The 17,320-nt window shown below is 49.3% G+C and overlaps 8 protein-coding genes across 8 annotated transcripts; 3 read left to right on the forward strand and 5 right to left on the reverse strand.

Moving 5' to 3' along the window:
- Positions 1-499: 499 nt before the first annotated feature.
- On the forward strand, positions 500-1,363 carry BO83DRAFT_411905 (uncharacterized protein). Its single transcript, XM_025534356.1, has 2 exons — positions 500-836; positions 906-1,363. Exons 1-2 carry the CDS (start codon positions 693-695, stop codon positions 1,245-1,247), a joined length of 486 nt encoding a protein of 161 aa, XP_025383179.1. The 5' UTR covers positions 500-692; the 3' UTR covers positions 1,248-1,363.
- A 712-nt stretch (positions 1,364-2,075) lies between these two features.
- Positions 2,076-2,486, reverse strand: BO83DRAFT_272312 (uncharacterized protein; the record flags this gene model as incomplete). Its single annotated transcript, XM_025527060.1, has 2 exons — positions 2,076-2,151; positions 2,239-2,486. Coding segments are annotated over 2 exons (324 nt in total), but the record flags the coding sequence as incomplete, so codon positions are not given.
- Positions 2,487-4,882: 2,396 nt separating this feature from the next.
- Positions 4,883-6,077, reverse strand: BO83DRAFT_347807 (uncharacterized protein). The gene is made up of 4 exons (XM_025528829.1): positions 5,936-6,077; positions 5,675-5,881; positions 5,512-5,623; positions 4,883-5,458 (listed from the first exon to the last, which is right to left on the reverse strand). Exons 1-4 carry the CDS (start codon positions 6,035-6,037, stop codon positions 5,352-5,354), a joined length of 528 nt encoding a protein of 175 aa, XP_025383181.1. The 5' UTR covers positions 6,038-6,077; the 3' UTR covers positions 4,883-5,351.
- Positions 6,078-6,229: 152 nt separating this feature from the next.
- Positions 6,230-7,911, forward strand: BO83DRAFT_347810 (uncharacterized protein). Its single transcript, XM_025528830.1, has 3 exons — positions 6,230-6,300; positions 6,371-7,007; positions 7,064-7,911. The coding sequence occupies exons 1-3, from the start codon at positions 6,267-6,269 to the stop codon at positions 7,794-7,796; spliced, it is 1,404 nt and encodes a 467-aa protein (XP_025383182.1). The 5' UTR covers positions 6,230-6,266; the 3' UTR covers positions 7,797-7,911.
- Positions 7,912-9,044: 1,133 nt separating this feature from the next.
- BO83DRAFT_324128 (guided entry of tail-anchored proteins factor 1) lies at positions 9,045-9,862 on the reverse strand (the record flags this gene model as incomplete). The annotated part of the gene is made up of 2 exons (XM_025527964.1): positions 9,045-9,674; positions 9,776-9,862. The coding sequence occupies 2 exons, from the start codon at positions 9,860-9,862 to the stop codon at positions 9,045-9,047; spliced, it is 717 nt and encodes a 238-aa protein (XP_025383183.1).
- Positions 9,863-10,212: 350 nt separating this feature from the next.
- BO83DRAFT_157712 (uncharacterized protein) lies at positions 10,213-11,562 on the forward strand. Its single transcript, XM_025526291.1, has one exon. It carries the CDS (start codon positions 10,294-10,296, stop codon positions 11,443-11,445), a length of 1,152 nt encoding a protein of 383 aa, XP_025383184.1. The 5' UTR covers positions 10,213-10,293; the 3' UTR covers positions 11,446-11,562.
- A 237-nt stretch (positions 11,563-11,799) lies between these two features.
- BO83DRAFT_431699 (4F5 domain protein) lies at positions 11,800-12,135 on the reverse strand (the record flags this gene model as incomplete). Its single annotated transcript, XM_025535591.1, has 3 exons — positions 11,800-11,849; positions 11,926-12,010; positions 12,073-12,135. 3 exons carry the CDS (start codon positions 12,133-12,135, stop codon positions 11,800-11,802), a joined length of 198 nt encoding a protein of 65 aa, XP_025383185.1.
- A 422-nt stretch (positions 12,136-12,557) lies between these two features.
- BO83DRAFT_393300 (kinesin) lies at positions 12,558-16,781 on the reverse strand (the record flags this gene model as incomplete). Its single annotated transcript, XM_025532974.1, has 7 exons — positions 12,558-14,760; positions 14,811-14,940; positions 15,002-15,236; positions 15,296-15,986; positions 16,033-16,045; positions 16,452-16,629; positions 16,773-16,781. 7 exons carry the CDS (start codon positions 16,779-16,781, stop codon positions 12,558-12,560), a joined length of 3,459 nt encoding a protein of 1,152 aa, XP_025383186.1.
- Positions 16,782-17,320: the final 539 nt, after the last annotated feature.

The following is a 17,320-nucleotide window of genomic DNA, read 5'->3' on the forward strand; positions in this document are numbered from 1 at the left end:
GCGTTAGTCTCGCAGCTGCTGTCAAGCATGCATCCTGGATGCACACGCGGCTCTCCTGCAGAACGGTTAGGAGGAGTCCATGCCGCGCAATAAACCAAGGATATCAGACAATTGTGTACGACTCTGTCCCCGGGAATGTGCCCTTCTTGGTGCCGGTTTGCCGATCCACGTACCCATCAAGCTTTCACCCTCCACCCTCCTACATGAGGATGCGCCGCCTTGAGCACCCCTTGCGTCCATCAAGGTACACCACGGGATAACCGGCCAAACAAAAATCACCATCGACCAAGCCCTTGGATTCCCGAAATATGAGCCACGCGGATCATCTATGTTTTGAGTACATCGCGAGTGGGCGCGGTCCCTTCGTTCTCCTCCCAACCAGGGGAATGCCAGACAACCCACTGTTGAACCTGGGAGCCAAGGACAAATATAAAAATGCCCACGAGGTCAGCTCCGTAGCACACCAGGCGAGCATTCGGATTCATTTTTGCAGTGGTCTGGTCGTTTGTCTCATACTTATCCTTCCTCTTCTACTACTACCTTACTTCTATTTGCAATCTTGATCAATTACACTTGGCTATAGATCGATCTACATTCATCTATCAAGCCTAACCACACTCTTTATTTATTTATCTCACTTCAATTCTCAATCTATTCCCCTTTCCACATACCCACACATCATCATCATCACAATGGCCCGTCTCAGTCTTTCCATCTTCGTCCTCTGCCTTTTCCTGGCCCTCATGGTCTCGGCCATGCCCGTCAAGCGGGAGGACTCTAACGGCAACGAGCTAGATGGTACTCTCGCCGAACAGGTCGCCGAACAATCCCTTAAGGTAATTCATCCCCTCTCTCCTCAACTACCCCATATACCTCATCCAGACACTGACGTAACAATCTTATAGTCCGCTAGCGAGATGCTCGACCAAATAGCCGGCAAGGACGACGACGATGACAAGAAGAAGCCCACCCCCAGCGGTACCACCGACAACAAGCCCTCTCCCACTGGCACCAAGCACGCAACCGAGTCCCAGACTGCCCCTAAGACCGAGGATAAGGTGGCAAACACTGAGCCCTCTTCCACCACCCCTACCTCTACTGAGGAGACACCCTCTACCTCTAGCTCTGCTCCCGCGACCGCCTCCTCGCACGTCGTGAATGACAACCCGCTCTCGAAGATCCCTCTCGTGGGTGAATTGTTGAGCGGTGGTGGGTCTGGCTCTCTTACTGGAGGACTGTTGGGTTAAGTCATCTATCCTTCCCTTTTAAGGATGGGAGAGTAGTGTGTCATCATTGTCGCTGTCGCTTTCATGTATGTTTCTTTTCTACGTGCATGCATGCGTATTGGCAGTTTGATATTTGGACGGAAAGAAAAGGAAGAAAAAAAAGATCTTTGGGATGGACTCGACTGCGTTGAGTCTATCTTTGTTAAATCTCTTTTATCATTTTGAAAACAATAGTAATGGGTTTAGTGTAGCTAGCTAGATGCATTGAATGAAATCAAAATCATCAAACTAAACTGAAACACTTGAGTAGCGTTTCGCTAGCTCGTAGTGAATCAAGCACGTGGTTTTGAGGGGTTCATGGCCATTGCTCAGGACGGTGTATAGGCTTCATATATATCTGCTTTATTTGGATCTTGAAGTAACAACGAGAAGTGAGAATCTAAGTACAGCGGAGAGGGCAATTTGGAAGACGTTGCGCAGGGTACACTCAGAATAAGAATGGATGGACGTCACGAGGTGATCCATCCGAGCAACAGACTGTTAAAGACGTAGTAGTCTGCTAGTTATCCAGCAGAACGAGATGCAGGGTATCCATCGTAGAGATAGATCACAGAAGAAGGGGGCTCTTGATCAGAAAATGGAAACAAGGATGTTAACGTATTCGTATATGTCGATGGATAACACCATAAAATAGTGGCGAGCAACAATACCCGGGACAGCACTTCGTTCATCTCCGCACCATTTCGTTCAGTCCCAATCACAGACGGTGCTCAAACATATGGTTAGTCGGAACAAGACAGCAGAAGCTATTTATTTCATAGGAGCACCTACCTTGTTCTCGACGCGAGACCGGTCTGATACAGCACTCCCAAGGTTATGGCCATCCAGATAATAAGCAAGGTCGAAGTACAGAGAGTTTTGAAGTCTCGGGGTTTTCCAAATACATTGCATCTAAGCCGGCGAGCATTTATCTGTAGAGGTTGTACGCTTCATGACATGGGATGCCCATTACCTTCGGCTGATATATAACCAGGGTAGAGTATACCGAAGAAGAGGGGTCGAAGCCGGATGCATGCCCCACTGAAGTCCTTTGTATTCATTTTGTCTAGCAAAGACGCCATGCAAAGGCCAAGGTAGCGACATGCCCGAAAGGTGATGAAGGGGGTTGTTTCTGGGCTTGTTATGACCAATGAGTGGATCTGGAACGCCTTCGCATGCGCAGGATTTGGTTTTCGATTTCTTGCATGTGCTGTGTGATGCAGGATCTTTGTAGCTTTGGCTCTTTTGAACGCAAGATGAGTCCCGTGATTGCGAATTTCTGTTGGAGGGGTTTGGGTTCCAGCCACTTAATATCAAGGTATTTTGTAAGACTGATTTCGACATGGTTGATGTGATATCGTAGGCTCGGGAGCAGTCACAGAGACTGACCACGAGTCATCCGGTTCTCGTTTGCTCACGTTCCTGCTGAGACACGGGCATAGACGTTCTGTGATGGACTATTAATCTTTCTTTCGACGGACTGGAGGCGGATGGCTTCGAACATCTCCGTGGCTGCGGATACGGCAACGCCTGAGGCTATCTCCAGATAGCGTTGTGCAAATGTTTCGAAGTGGATGGCCACTAAGCGCTTTATCAATAGCTTCTCATGAGATCAACCATTGAGACGACGATTTCTCCGTTATATAGAAGCTGGAAGAGACAGATACGCGCAGCACGGCTTTCCAGCTAGTAGCGAAGCCTTGGGTTCGTGGAATTTTCGGATGTTCGCTTTACTAAATTGTACACAAAGGGCCTCGCACTCGTAGCCATTGGGACCAATGGCATGGAACCGGAAATTGCAGGAGCGAAATCGATCTGCAACGAGACAGTAAGTTCCTGAGTGGAAGCGTCGTGTGCCGTAAGTGAGCTTTGATGGAATTATAGGTCTCTTGTTCAAGCAAAGGGATCGGGAACATATGATACTGACACCAATTCGATGCTGCTTTGGTAGGGTATATACCGTTGTTGAGCGGACATGACCAGCATCAATGGAAGCGGCTGGATCATAGATCAGAAAGCTTATGCGAACGATAATGAGGAGGGCTGAACCATGAACTCTTCGTGCTATATCTGCGATGTTTGATGATTTGGCTAAGTGAAGTCAAAGTTGATCGGGCTGGACATATCGGCGGCGCATTGAGGAGGCCTCGGGAACTCTACTCGTAAGTCAAGCTGCGCTAATGAAAAGCAAAGTCACAAGTGGAAGAATAGGTGCGGGTTGCAGCATGACGTGTTCGTGTGATGCTGTTGTATAGAAGGGGGACATCAACGACAACATGAGATTCTCGAGATAATAGGATGACAACACAAGGTTTAGGGTCCAACCAGAATAGTATCGGGATCGTGGACAAGCATGTTTCTCCCTTGCTCTTATAGTTGCCACAGTATGTCAGAGAAATTGGACAAGAAGACTGTTGTTGCGAAGTTGTTGTATGCACTATAGGCTGATAGATCAGGTGACATGAGTGAGGCAATAGGTTGCTTCAGGGACATGAACTGGATAAATTAATAAAGTTCCCAGTGATTCAGTGCTTCCATCTCCATACACTGATGGCCTGGTAAAGATCTTGTCCAATTGTGTTCAGCGAGAGGAGCCGATTGATAGTGTATTGGCAGCAAGAAATGAAGTATTGGCGGCAAGACGACATTTAGTGGCCCCCTGATCTATTCCCATCTACCCTGAGAAAGTTCCCCAAAGGCTCCTTTGGGCCTTCTCCTCATTCGCTCTCAATCAACACGTAGCGCAGGCCGCCATGGTTTCCAGGCCTAACAGGAACCGTCCATGAAATTTGGGAATGGCAAGATGCTCGAAAGCCTATGCCAGGACCTCATTGGGATCTTGCGGGTCACTGAAGGAGAACCAGGTTGTATGAAAATTGCCCCAACGCAGGGCAACAACTGATCAGAATCGCTCGATTGTCGCAGCTAGTTGGCGAAGGTGATAGCAGAGGTGATCGCTCTGTGATTGGTATCTTTGACCTGCAGAGCCATGTTAGTCGCGTAAGCCATGCAAATGAGAGAGGCCGTGACTTACTGAGCAGGAAGGTCCGGAATTTGAAATGAATACTTTGGATCCTCGAAACTGATGGCTGTCGAACGATGGGCAATGGTGGTTTTGGTAACACATTATTGGAAACCATCATGGTGTATAGTGTATACTTGTTGGCCTTTGAGGATGGGATTCACATATATTAAGATGTTCGCTTCCTCCAGACCCTCACACAATTTTGGATACAATCCTCGCCTCATTCAGACATTGATGGAGCCTATACGGACAGTCAATAATTTTGTATGTAAAAACCCTATGTCTCATGTTCTCACCTCTTTAGTAGGTTATATATATGCTTCTAACATCTTGGGGGATACCAGGCTTCACCGGGCGACAGCATCCGAGAATTCCTTTCATGGACAAAATAGGGGAACATGAGGTTTTTCACAGAGCCCACAATATACGGTCGAAAGATTGGTGCTCTCAGTCCTGAAGTGGGAACACCATGATACTTTGAAGGTCTCTTCTATCTCCTTGAGAGTGCGCTTAGTAGAGAAGATGGGACGTATAAATGATAGCTCCAACTGTCCGCGAGGGGGTTGATATATATATACACTAGAGAGAGAGAGAGAAGAAGAAGAATCCTGGAGATCAAGGAACAAACAAGATGGGCAGAAGGATTGGGATATATAGCTCCCGAAAGTGCAATTCTAGTAAACAGTAGCAAATAGACATGACTAGACCGCACGAAGTTAAAGGGGCCAGGGTGAGGCCGCCAGCAAGGCCACCGCGCATTATTCCATGTACGCAGCGTTGTTCCACAGTCTTCATGTAAAATTTCAAGGTCGCAACCGGTGATTGTGGCCCAACAACAAGCCCGCCTACTCAGGTAACATGCCAAACTAGGTGCATGCCCATCTACAGCCGCCGGGAGGGATTCTCATCTAATCCTGGCCTGTACCCAGACGGGATGTTGTTTGCGCCTGCCGCTGTCCTGGGGATTTAGCTTTTCCGTGCTCATACTTCAATGCAACCTACCAGGATTGCGAACAACGCAGTTAGATGCTTGTCACTTCGTTACTATACTTTCAGCTGGGTTATGAGCTCTTGTTCTGATTCGCTCGCTGTTGGCCCTCATATAGACCAGTGTAATACCCAGCATAGTACCATGCCATCATGAGGTTCTTGAGTCCTTCATCTTGCACTTAGAGAGAGTCAGATTTCTCCACAGCAAACAAGGGTTAAAGCGCATCTTACCTTGGGATAGGGTGGCATGAGGCATAGGAGGTGCTCCTACGGCACTGGGCCCAGCCGTTTGATCAGTGACATGGGCACCCTGTCCAGAGGGCTGTTCCGGCCCTTCCGCAGCCTGAAATAAAGTCAGTCCACAAAATTCATCCCGGCAAACGGAGCAACTCACTTGCGACAGTTTGGCCTGTGGCACCTGTTGAGGTTCCGCTGGAGTTGTTGCATTGGCAGCAGTGTCGGCGTCGACGTCAGCATCCATGCGGTCGGCCAATTCGTCCAACGGCTGCTCATCTTGCTCCATCTCAGCTTTCTCAGCAGCCTCCGCTTCTCTCAGGACATCTTCAACATTCTCCCCCTTCGCATGGATGCTGTGGTAGAGCTGTTGTTGTTCTGGTCAGCGAGCGGATCACGTGCACGAGGAGGAAGCCCATACTTTGTATTCCTCGACAGCCTCATCCCAGCTCTGGACGAGGGCCGAATCGTCCCAGATCTCTTCCTGAGTGAGGGGTTTATTCGCCTTGGCCGATTTCCCCATGACCCCGGTAAATGCGCGCAAACAAACGGGCGTGTGAGATGGTTGGGTTGCGGAGAAACAAGAGCTTAGAGTTGGAGTTGCGGCGAGGCCCCGTCGGCCGGGCTGGATTGCATTCACCGCTTGGCGCCCGAAAAATTGCGAGCAGAAAAAAAGTTTCCCGCACCTTTGCGATCCTCCGCTTGTAGTCCCCCAGGAACCGCCTGCAATTATCCCCAAAAATCACAGCAGGATGGCCCCCGACAAGAAGGACAAGAAGCGCAAGGGTATGTATTGTTACACCGTTTGAGAGATTTTCATTTTCAACCCGTTGGTGCGCCTACTAACGCTGCTCAGCTGCCGCTGCCACTGCCGCCGATTCGCCCGCAAAGAAGACCAAGAAGGTCGAGGCCAAGCCTGCCGAATCCCCCAAGGACGCCCCCAAGCCTATCCTCAAGAAGGCCAACCAAAAAGAGGCGGCTGCAAAGACCGATGGCGCTTCGAAGACCAAGGCCAATGGCCAGCCCGCCAGACAGATCAAGCCTCGCAAGCGTGCGGCCGATTTCCTGAGCGACAACGAGAACAGTGAGTCCGAGGCGGAGGTTGCTGAGCCCAAGGCCGCGAAGGAGGAGAAGCCTACCACCAAGAAGTCGAAGAAGGAGGACGGATCAGCTGCTCCCGCGACAAAATCCAAGCCCGCCAAAGCCAACACCAAGGCCAAGAAGGCAGAGCCTGTCGTTGAAGAATCTGAGGAGGAAGATGAGTCCGCCGCCTCGGATGCTAGCCAGAGTGAGGATGAGGAGGATGACCGTACAGCTGCCCTTATCAGGGGCTTCGAGAGCAGTGGTGACGAGGATGAGTCCGGCGATGAAGGCTTCAACCCCGACCAGCCGGTCCCTCAGATCCCCGACTCGAAGAAGGCCAAGCGCAAGATCTTGAAGAAGCAGAAGGAGAATGCCGGTCACGTTGAGGAGCCTGGAACGGTTTACGTTGGGTAAGTTGACCCATCAGGAAATTCGGTTGTGACTCTATTAACACGCTATGCTACAGACGCATTCCCCACGGTTTCTACGAGCACCAGATGCGCGCCTACTTCAGCCAGTTCGGTGAAATCACTCGCCTGCGTCTTTCCCGTAACCGTATCACCGGTCGCTCCAAGCACTATGCTTTCATCGAGTTCGCCCATACCTCTGTCGCTAAGATTGTTGCTGCCACCATGGACAACTACCTCATGTACGGTCACATCCTGAAGTGTAAATACGTGTCCCCCGAACAGCTCCACCCGGAGGTCTGGAAGGGCGCCAACAGACGGTTCAAGCGCACCCCCTGGAACCGCATCGAGAAGAAGCGTCTGGACAAGGGCAAGACGAGAGAGCAGTGGACAGAGCGCATCGAGAGGGAGCAGAAGAGACGCCTTGCCAAGGCTGAGAAGCTCAAGGCTATTATGGGCTACGACCTCGACATCCCCCAACTGAAGAGCGTGGATGAGGTCCCTGTCCAGGAGGCCAAGGCCATCGAGGCCTCTGAGCCTGCTGCTGAAGAACCTGCCAAGGCCATTGAGGCTGCCCCGGTTGAGGAACCCAAGGCTGAGAAGCCCGCTGAAGATACCCCTAAGAAGACCAACAAGAAGACTAAGAAGGCTGCCCAGTCCCCTGCTGCGCAGGAGACTCCCAAGTCGACAGAGAAGTCTACCCCGAAGAAGACCACCGAAGAAACTGCTTCCCCGGCCGCCCAGAAGGCCAAGAAGGTCCAGAAGAAGACCAAGGCCAAGTCTAAGGCTTGAGGGGATTGGGGGTTTATATACTACTTTTGTATTTCTTATGGCATTAAACAAGAATTACCCGGAGTTCAATCGATTGTACATGAAAAAATAGGGACATTATTTTCGCTTAAACAAGCCATTTTTGATTCATGATTCTGTCCAGTAGACCTTTCCCATAATCACCCATTTTCAGTACTGTAAATTCTCAACATGCCTCAGGCACTGCACGCAACACCATAGAAAACCAAAGTCACATGACAGACACCACGACCCACAGCTCCACTCCCTGACTAATCGGCTATAAAAAAAGCCCACGCACCGAGTCCAAATTTCCTCTCTTTTCCCTTTCTTCTCCCAACTCCTCGCTCAAAGAATCGCATTCAAAGCTCACACACAGAGAGCAGTCTTCACGACTCTCTCTTTCCCCCCTCAGCTTTGGGAGAAAGTCCCCGGACATCCTGACTGTCTAAACGTCCTCTTGTAGGGCCCAGTCAGGCAATGCGGAAACGCGCCGCCATAGAAGCAATTCGATAGCGGCTTATACGCCCTATTCCCCTCCTAGTGTTTGTCTCTGTACCCGAACACTTGCTGCCACCTTCTGGTGTGGCTTGTGGGTAACAATGGTTGGTGCAGGACAGTGCTGGAGAGGGGGGTTTTATTTGGGTTGCCTTTCGTCGTGTTTGGATAGTCATGCGATTGCCCTTCCTATATGTTTCTTCGAACCGACCTCCCACGTCTGAAAATATGTCGGGGGAGCGTTAGTCGGGAAATATTTAGGGGGTAACTCAATGGGGCTCATTCTTGAGGCGAGGAGTTCAATTTCTTTCTCTCTTTTTTTTTTTTTACGAGTCTGTAGCTTATGGAAAGCGGTGATTGTGGGCCTTGGTTGGTGATTTGGTTCATCTTTTGGCTTCCCGTCGCAGATGCTCTGTCGAAGGAGCCGGACTCTACTACTACTCCTACTTTACATTTTTCATTCTTGATGATGTTTTGATTTTGTTCGTGTGATGATATACCAATCATAGAGTCAAGCCCTGAAACCCCTTACTACGGTATGGGGTCGTTGACGATAAACGATTGTTTTTTTATCTGATGAACAAACACATTTCATATTCATTATTGATACCCCCATCGCATCATTATATTATACAAGTCGAAAAAACTATGAATCAATTATCTCCCAAAAGAACCATCTTATTTTTACACATCCAACTCCACGTAGCTCAAAACATCCATGCATCCATTAGCATAGCATACATACACATAAGTTCATTGTGTCTTCTTCGCAGCAGGCGCAGCAGCAGCAGTAGCCCTCTGCAACAAAACAGCCGTCACCACCTCCGCCATAGTCGTAATCGCCGTCGCACAAACATTACTCCAAATCTGGATGCTCACCGACCCCATCGGCGCACGGGGGAACGACAGCACCCACGCCACGTAGTAAGGAAGCCAGCCCTCCGGCAGATGGAAGACAGGCGTTTTCGAGTACCAAAACTGCAGGAAGAACTTGAGACCAGATGTACCGAACCAGCGAACGATTTTGACGCCCCAGTCGAAGGAGGTTTTCTGCGAACTGAGTTGTTTGTCTGTTGAACACGCCTTTGTTAGCTCTCTCTCTCTCTCTCTCTCTCTCTCTTGAACCAGCCAGTTCCCCAAACCCCAAACCCCAAACCAATATATAGACCGTAACTGCGATCGGAAATCAAACGTACTTATCGCCTCATATTCCTCCATAGTCTTATCATGCTTCCGTCGGAGTTTTGCCCATTTCGCAAACTCATCCTGTGAGCTGGTGTTGTTCATGTCCCGCTTCAGCTGGACGACCTCGCGCTTGAGTCGATTTTGTTCCCTGTATTTCTTCGACGTGGAGGTCGGGACCTTTAGGTAGAGGAGCCATAGCTAGAAAGTACACATTAGCTTTACTTCAACTCTAAAAGAGAATAGCTCAGGGCATGACAGCTAAACGGCCGCCACCCAGCCAGCTCCCAGACAAAACATACCAGATTATCAATCGTGCTAGCGCCAATGGTATTAACCAAATAAATGGCGACATGGACGAAGAAAACCGACCACAAAAGCGACAGCATGATGGGCTAGACGTCGGTGCGATCAATTGATGGAGGGGAGGAGGGAGGGATAGAGAACAAGGAATAGATCGAATTGGTTCCCGGAGATGTGGGCGGAAAAGAGACCACGAAGCCCGACCGACTTACGCGGAGATGTACTGCGTGCGACCTGCCTCAGACGAGCAAGTTCCCTACCAAAAGAAGCTCGAGGAAGTTTTAACAATGAGCGAGCGGACAAAGAGAAAGAAAGGCTGAGGCTGAAAGAGAAATGACATCCATGAATGGAGTGAGAACAGCAAATGACGTTGTCACGTTGTTTCCCGCCCGTCGGCCGCGGCGCGGCAACTTTCATTATCCCCCCCGGAGCTTTAAACCATGTCCCTTTCTAACATTAACATAACGTCCGCCATTACTACGATTCGTACGCCATGCTGCAAGGCGGGTGATTCTCAATGTCTACTCCTCCGGACGGAAATGCTGCTTACAATGAACTCGCTCGAATATTCTCCGCTAGACGCAAAGATAACAACGTCCTAGAGATCGAGATCCTCCCACCTGGTCTTGGTCCACTGTTACAGGATGGGAACTCGGTCGGAATTACGAAGAAATACCTGGTTCAGGCGTTCGTAACGGCCAGACGAATATTCTTCGACACTTCAAGCGAGCCCTTCTATTTTTCCGATGCCGGTGGTCATGAAGACGAGCGCAAAGCTCCGCAAAACGAATCACTGCTACAGAAACGAAGAGACGACCTGCTGAATGCCAGCGAAATCATCCTCCTCTTCGATTGCGAACACCTGACGGCATGCAGCTGGCGCAAACGACGTCTGGCTGCTTTACGCCAGCGCGCTGGCTCTGCGGACGCCGGCTATACTTGTCGGGAAATGCTCACACGTGAATTGGACACGGAGATGTCTCTATTGACCACCTACATTTGCTCTCCATTGCATCGTCATACGAAATCTCCGACATTGTATAACCATCGGCTATGGGTGTTGAGGCAGATGCTTTCTGATAGCAGCGGAAGGTTGATAAGGCGAGAAGATGACAGGGAGATCGTGTCAAACCAGGAGGTGCTAAAGAAGGAACTATCCGTTGTTCTCCGATCCGGAGAGCTACACCCAAAGAATTACTACGGCTTCACTTATGTAAGACAGCTTCTCGACATTTTGTCGGGCGGTGATGAGGATCAAGGCGCTTCAGCGCGTCTAGCTGCCTCAATCATACCAGAAGTGCTGGACTGGTGTATCGCACATCCCAGTGACATTTCCGGCTGGATGTTCACTTTGCGCCTACTGGACTGGGCCGGTGATGAAAAGACCAGAACAGACAGTATTGACAGGGTGTTGCGTTTCGCATTGGACGTGGGTTGGGAAGGCGAGAGCATATGGACGTTCGTGAATTTGGCGACAATGATGACAGGCGTAGGAGCCCCAGCAAAGGCCCAATGCAAGACGTCGTCGAATGCATTGGCAAACCTGCCTTTGTCTGAGGTTGGGACTGCAGACGGGTGGAAGGCCTGCTTGGAAAGAGCAAGGGCTGCCTGGGTTGCTGGTCAGCAGGCGGGTAGCCGTATAGTTGACGGCAGCCCGAGCTTGAGATAGGGTAGACACTATGTATTAAACTTCACAAAGTAAAGGTTTTTTGCACCATATGCGCCATCTTTATGCAAACTTAAACGCTGCTTGATAGAACGCCTCGCTAAATGCCATTGTCTTGTCACATGTATCTGCAACGTACACCCGGTTGATAAAGCCAGCCAAGTCAGATAGCAGGTCCTAAGATCCGTCCCAGTGTCAACCATATCTAATCCGAGTGCCCAGAGAACAGCCTTCCGAATGTACTTATACAAGTTGGAAGAATGCTTAACCAAAATCGTAGACGAGGGCTATGCGACATCGAAGAATCGTAGAACGTTCCGGTCTGACTTTATAAAACGTGGGCGAAAACAAATTAGCTTAGTTCTTCTTCGCCCCTGCAAGTGCTTCAGCTTCTTTCCGCTGATTTGCTAAAAACGTGATGAAGGGTCAGTAAGATAGCGATCAAAGGGTGGCGCAAAAACAGCAGACCAAAGCCTCACATACCCAACGCTTGTTTCGCTCTCATCTTATCAGCATCATTCTCCTTCTTAGCCAGTATACCACCCTTGCCGACCTCAGTCTTGGATTTCTATTCAACATAAGCGAATTAGTGAGTGGAAAGCGGCTGGCAGAACCGGTGAACAATCTTACCTTCTTCTGATCTTCTTTCTGCCTTTTTAGGCGGGCCTGATCTCTCTGGTTACCCCGAGCCATTTTTGATAAAGTCTGGTATGACAAATGACCTGCTGGGCTCTCGTTCGGTATATATATGCCTTCCTTCAAGGTAGTATAACGTGGGGGATCGAGAAGAGATTCGAAGATGCTGTTCGCATATGCAGGGTGTCGGGCATCGAAAGTTTTTCCGCCTCAGAGGGCCGCCGAGCCGCCGCCCCCGGAATTCCCTCTTCAGGTGCCTCCGCTGATCTTACTTCTGCAGCTGTGGCAAGCCGGCATGAGTGCAATTGCCACATCACCATCTTCTCAGCCAAATATGAGAAAACATGCAGGCGACAACATATCATATCAGGCCGCCTTGCGATGTAGCCTCGGTGGCCAACTGAACTCGTGGGCCACGATCCTGCCTTCAGCCATTCCCACTACCGAACATTTACTTGGTGTTGTATACATCGCTTCTTTCATGAACAATTAGTCCCCGCTTCCAATAGGATATCAACAATATCTCGTTCGGGTTCACACCAGAGCCTCAGTATCCGGACCGATGCCAATGTTTCATCGTGGAAGGCGCCTAACAAGATTTCTTCTTTATTTATAGCTTGCGCCATCAGCTGTACTGCCTCGGCATGTTTCCCTCGGCGTCGCTGAGCCAAAGCACTGAATTTCAGCGTGTAGGCGTGATCGGAACCGAACGTACGGGTGCACTCGTCAATTATCTCGTTGTCCAGCTTCTCAGCTTTATTGTCGTCGCCGAGTCCTTCATAGATAGCGGACAATTGTTGCTTCGAGCTGAGGGTCTTAAAATGACTAGGTCCATCTATTCTCGTGGTCTCTTCTAGAATCTGTAAGCATAGTCCCTCTGCTTTCTGCCATTCATCTAGCTCGAAGTAAATGTTTAGCAGGAGCTGTTGGCAATTTCGAGTTCTCTCGTCATCTAGGCCCAGTTTATCTTCACAAATTTGAAGCGTTTGTATGCCTAGTGCTTTCCCCTCAAGCAGTTTTCCCTGAGTTTCGTGAAGTGACGCGAGATTAATGGCCAGGTCCAAAGTCCAGGGATTATCTGGCCCGAGATTCTTTTGGTGCCATTCCAAATCCTTGATGGAATATTCTTCAGCCTCATCCCATCTACCCAGATCAGTGTAAAGCAGGCCCAAGTGGCCCATGGCACATACCGACTCCTCATGTTCTTCTCCGAAGACGGACTTGGCTCTTTCAAGAACTTCTAATAGCAGGCTTTCCGCTTCCTCGAAACGACATTGTTTCCGGTAAGTCGCTGCCAGACATCTTTCACTCCTCATGGTAATGATATCGTTCGGCCCGTAAAGCTTTGTGTAGGCTGTAACAAGAAGCGAGTTCAACTCTTCGGTTTCGGCAAGTCGATTTTGATTGGAGTACGTTGAGGAGAGGCCTGCGATGCTCTCCAATGTTTCTGGATGCTCCAGACCAAATTCCTTCTTATTCTCTTCCACGATGAGAAGATCCAACTTCTCTGCCTCATCGTTACGGCCCTGCGACCACAAATAGTATGCTATCCCTTCTTGAAGATAAAGCCTCCTTCGGAGCAGCTTCCCATGCAGCTCCGGTATGAACCTGAGCACTGATATAGCATGAGGCAAATAAGCAGCGCAGATAGCCCAATTTTCGTACTCAGCGTTCGGGTAGACTTCGGCGAGAGTATCCATTGCTTGGATCGCTCTTTCGTCGAAGGTGTGCTCGATGATTAGCCATTTCCGCACAGTAAGCTGCACAAGCCGGTGGATAGAGAAGTTTTGACCCTTTCCTGTTGCTATTATAAGCGAGAATGCCTTAAGTGTACCCAGCGCCTTGGTCAGATCAAGTGGCCCGACAAGCCTCTGTTCCATCAGACTTGATGGAATATTATGTTGGTCAAGAAAAGCGACAAGAGAAAGAGCCTCGATGGCGTTCGGCTCTTTTGTATTGATATGATCTAGAGAAACGATCAGAGTCGTAGCAAGAGCATTTGGGGTTTCGCTGTCTCTTCCTAACGTCTCGAAGGGCTCGCACAGTAAACTCATTTTGGTCTCGTCACTGTCATTATGCAATTTAATGTATTCGTTCACAGTAAGCACGTTTTCTTCCATGAATGAAGCTGCTTGCATGATTGCCAATGGCAGAAAGTCAAGCAGCCCTGCAAGCTCATCCATGTCCGACTCTGTCGGATAATTGCCACTCAAAGCAGATTTGATTAAGCATCTCGATTCTTCTTTGGTCATAGTATCCACCTCGAGCATGTTTCGGCCAATACCCCTGACGAACTTGACACCAGCAGCTCGGTTACGGGTCGTAATGAGAATTGAGCCATATGGACTTTCGGGAAGGAACTGGACGATAGAAGAATCTTCTTGCAGCTGCTTATCTGAGGTCGAGGATCTTTGTCCTTGGCGCCCATCTGACGTGAAGAGTGAGGCTTCGTCAGCGTTATCGATGATCAGCAACCAGCGTTTACACTGCTTTTCTAGCCATTGCTTGACAAGCAAGAGGTCTTGTGGTTTATCTTCAGGACTCTCAATCTCGCATTCCTTGATCAGATGATAATAACTTTCTTGGAACCGGCTGATACTGTTTGCGTGGATCCAGAACACCGACGCGTCGGGGTGGGCTTCATGGACTTGGTGCGCCAGCTCAATGGCTATCTGGGTTTTACTAGTTATTTTATCAGTCAAAAGCTTCCTGGTAGAAACCGCAAAACCTACCCGACACCTCCGAGACCATACAAGGCTACTCTCGAATGAACCTTTCCGAGTGGCATGATACGCTCCATAACCTGACTTAATGTATGCTCGCGGCCGACAAACCCGGGATTACGTGTAAAAGGTATCATCCCTGTCCGGTTGGTGTAAGCCGGTTTCCAATTTTCTTATATGTAGTAATGCATAGGACCTACAGAAGCAAGGGTCGGCTTCATCGGCCACGGTGGACTCCGATTCATCAAAGCAACTGGTTAACTGGCGCGTCTCCGTCCCTGAGTTTGCCATTTCGACAATTAGCGAAGATACATATTGATATCGATCGTCTTTGTCGCAGTGAAATCTGCAAATCTCTTCATGGTCGGCATTCAATGCGATCGCTTTCTCACGGGAGTCAGGCAAGCCAAGAACAGCAGAATCCTTTTCCACAACCTGATTCGAGCAGTGTGTCTTGTTAGTGCCAACATCTAGTCAAGTCCTGGAATACTTACTATGCCGATGCTTTTGAATGGTAGGGTCTCATAAAAGCTCAGATACTTGTAGTTTTCAAGAAGCTTGTCAAAGTTCGCAGACAGCTCCAGGGCGTAAAGGCTGCCTTTTGAAAGGGCCTTCAGTAGGGTATTGCTCGCTGTTCCTAGTAGAGCCCTCACGAACTTTGCAGCCACACCTCCCACACGTGCCAGGTGCGTCCCTCGATGTGGCGTACCGAAGAAAACGATTCCAAAGGTCGACGTGCATATCGAGCCATATGTTGCGCTGAGTTTGGCTTGTACAAGCGCCTGGCATTGAACCATAAGAGACAGCACAGAAACAACTTCTAGCTGAGAAGCTTCATACCTCTTTGACAACAATACCTCCCAGGCTATGGGCAATGAAAAGCAGGGGTCGATGCTCACACTTCTGCAGGCAAGGTAAGCTTCTTTGACGGATCCAGTGGTACAGTTGTTGTTGAATACCTCTCTTTCCAGTCTTAAGCGGTCAAGGAGGACATGTGCCTGCTCTCGCACTCCAGCTGCGGATGACTGGATTGCAACTTTAGAGTTGTAACTGAAGAGGAAAATCCTGGCTCGTGGCAGTTGCTTGGGAAGAAAATCCCTGAGCCATAGCTTCCCATTCGACTCCCAGGTCTTCTCAGCATGATTTTTCTTGCTTTTGGGGTTGAGCCCATGAACGGCGACAATGCTACTGTCGGTTAGCAAGCAGAAATAGTGCCGGTGAAATGACTTACTCGATATTGGGATCTGCGCCGGCGGACAATATACGCAAGTAATACTCGCCCTAAATGCTATTAGACCCTTTTTTATCGGCATGCGAACAAAGACCCTACCATCATGATATCACTCCTGCTCTTTCACTGGGCTTGATTCACTACCAACCCTTTCTGGGTGGTGAATTGTTGCGTTGCCCTTCATAATTCGGAATGACCCTTAAGGCTCGGGGCCTCCCCTCATTAAGGCCGTTGCGACCTTCCTTAACTAATCAGTGCGAGCTGCTGCGCCGCGTATGTTCAGCTTGTCAAGGGGGTACCGTGGGCGGCTGTGTTGCTAGCATGATTGGACAAAGACATGTAGCGTCCAACATCCCTGTAGATCTGCTCTTTTAGCACGTTGCATGTATGAGCAAGGGGGCAGAACACTTAACACTTACTGTAGGTCTTTCGAGCGCTTCCCCCTCCCACCCACAAGGCGCCTGAATATTTGGTCAATAGGTCATCTCCAGAGTCATAGTACTTGTAAATTTGTAGAGAGTGGGTGTAGATGCTCAAGAGTATGACAGAGATGCAACCGAATAGGAAGGTAGGACTAAGTGGGAGGAAGGCACTAATCTAGTATTAGCGTCGTTTTGGAGAGGACGGCTGCAACTAAACACCCTAAACACCGACCACTCCATCCGACTTATCTGTCTATAGGCCGAGATACCCGGAGCGGGCGCAGTCTGGCTACAGTTGTTCTCGCAGCAAGCGCTTACACAGTGCATTTCTATAAATATTGTGGGAAGTACTGGTGGCAACCGAACTGGTAACACCTCGGCGCTAGTCTTGCTCTGCCACGCTTGAACACAGGCATTTCCCGTCCTTGTCTATTAGTAGATAGTATAGTATGATAGTAGTACCACCAAATCTGTGAAGCGGTGGATGCTAAAAGAGCATTTTTTGGTGGGCTGAAACTTGACATTCCACTCACTTCTCTGGTTCAGCTTCTATCTTTATTTCTGGATTTTATTGGGTACGCGAAACGATTGTTAATTCTGAGTGGAGGATCTTAAGCGCTCTGTAATTGTGTAGGCTTTTGGCTCGGGAGGGATCCATCAGGAAGTCCAAGGCAAGAGAGACACAGTGATCGAGTCAGGAGCCTGGAAAAGGGCATATGCCGCCGAAGTAGGTAACGAGTGTTTCTAAGGGCCGGAATGAATGGCTATTGTTCATTCAAAATCGTGTCGAAAGTGTTTCAGCCTCAAATTCGCGCCTATTGTGCCTATTCTTGTCTTTGTTGGGCATTTCAGTCCCGCTTAACCAG

This window comes from Aspergillus eucalypticola (assembly GCF_003184535.1).
Source record: "Aspergillus eucalypticola CBS 122712 chromosome Unknown BO83scaffold_36, whole genome shotgun sequence".
Classification (NCBI taxonomy): Eukaryota; Fungi; Ascomycota; class Eurotiomycetes; order Eurotiales; family Aspergillaceae; genus Aspergillus; species Aspergillus eucalypticola.

What these genes read in the sequence shown, in the direction of transcription:
- BO83DRAFT_411905 (XM_025534356.1), top strand. Translation starts at nt 693, where the DNA reads ATGGCCCGTCTCAGTCTTTCCATCTTCGTCCTCTGCCTTTTCCTGGCC. An exon ending in TCGCCGAACAATCCCTTAAG is followed by an intron (nt 837 to 905) that starts GTAATTCATCCC and finishes ACAATCTTATAG; the next exon opens with TCCGCTAGCGAGATGCTCGA.
- BO83DRAFT_347807 (XM_025528829.1), bottom strand. Translation starts at nt 6,037, where the DNA reads ATGGGGAAATCGGCCAAGGCGAATAAACCCCTCACTCAGGAAGAGATC. An exon ending in AGGCTGTCGAGGAATACAAA is followed by an intron (nt 5,882 to 5,935) that starts GTATGGGCTTCC and finishes GAACAACAACAG; the next exon opens with CTCTACCACAGCATCCATGC. An exon ending in CACAGGCCAAACTGTCGCAA is followed by an intron (nt 5,624 to 5,674) that starts GTGAGTTGCTCC and finishes ACTTTATTTCAG; the next exon opens with GCTGCGGAAGGGCCGGAACA.
- BO83DRAFT_347810 (XM_025528830.1), top strand. Translation starts at nt 6,267, where the DNA reads ATGGCCCCCGACAAGAAGGACAAGAAGCGCAAGG. An exon ending in GAAGGACAAGAAGCGCAAGG is followed by an intron (nt 6,301 to 6,370) that starts GTATGTATTGTT and finishes AACGCTGCTCAG; the next exon opens with CTGCCGCTGCCACTGCCGCC. An exon ending in CCTGGAACGGTTTACGTTGG is followed by an intron (nt 7,008 to 7,063) that starts GTAAGTTGACCC and finishes GCTATGCTACAG; the next exon opens with ACGCATTCCCCACGGTTTCT.
- BO83DRAFT_157712 (XM_025526291.1), top strand. Translation starts at nt 10,294, where the DNA reads ATGTCTACTCCTCCGGACGGAAATGCTGCTTACAATGAACTCGCTCGA.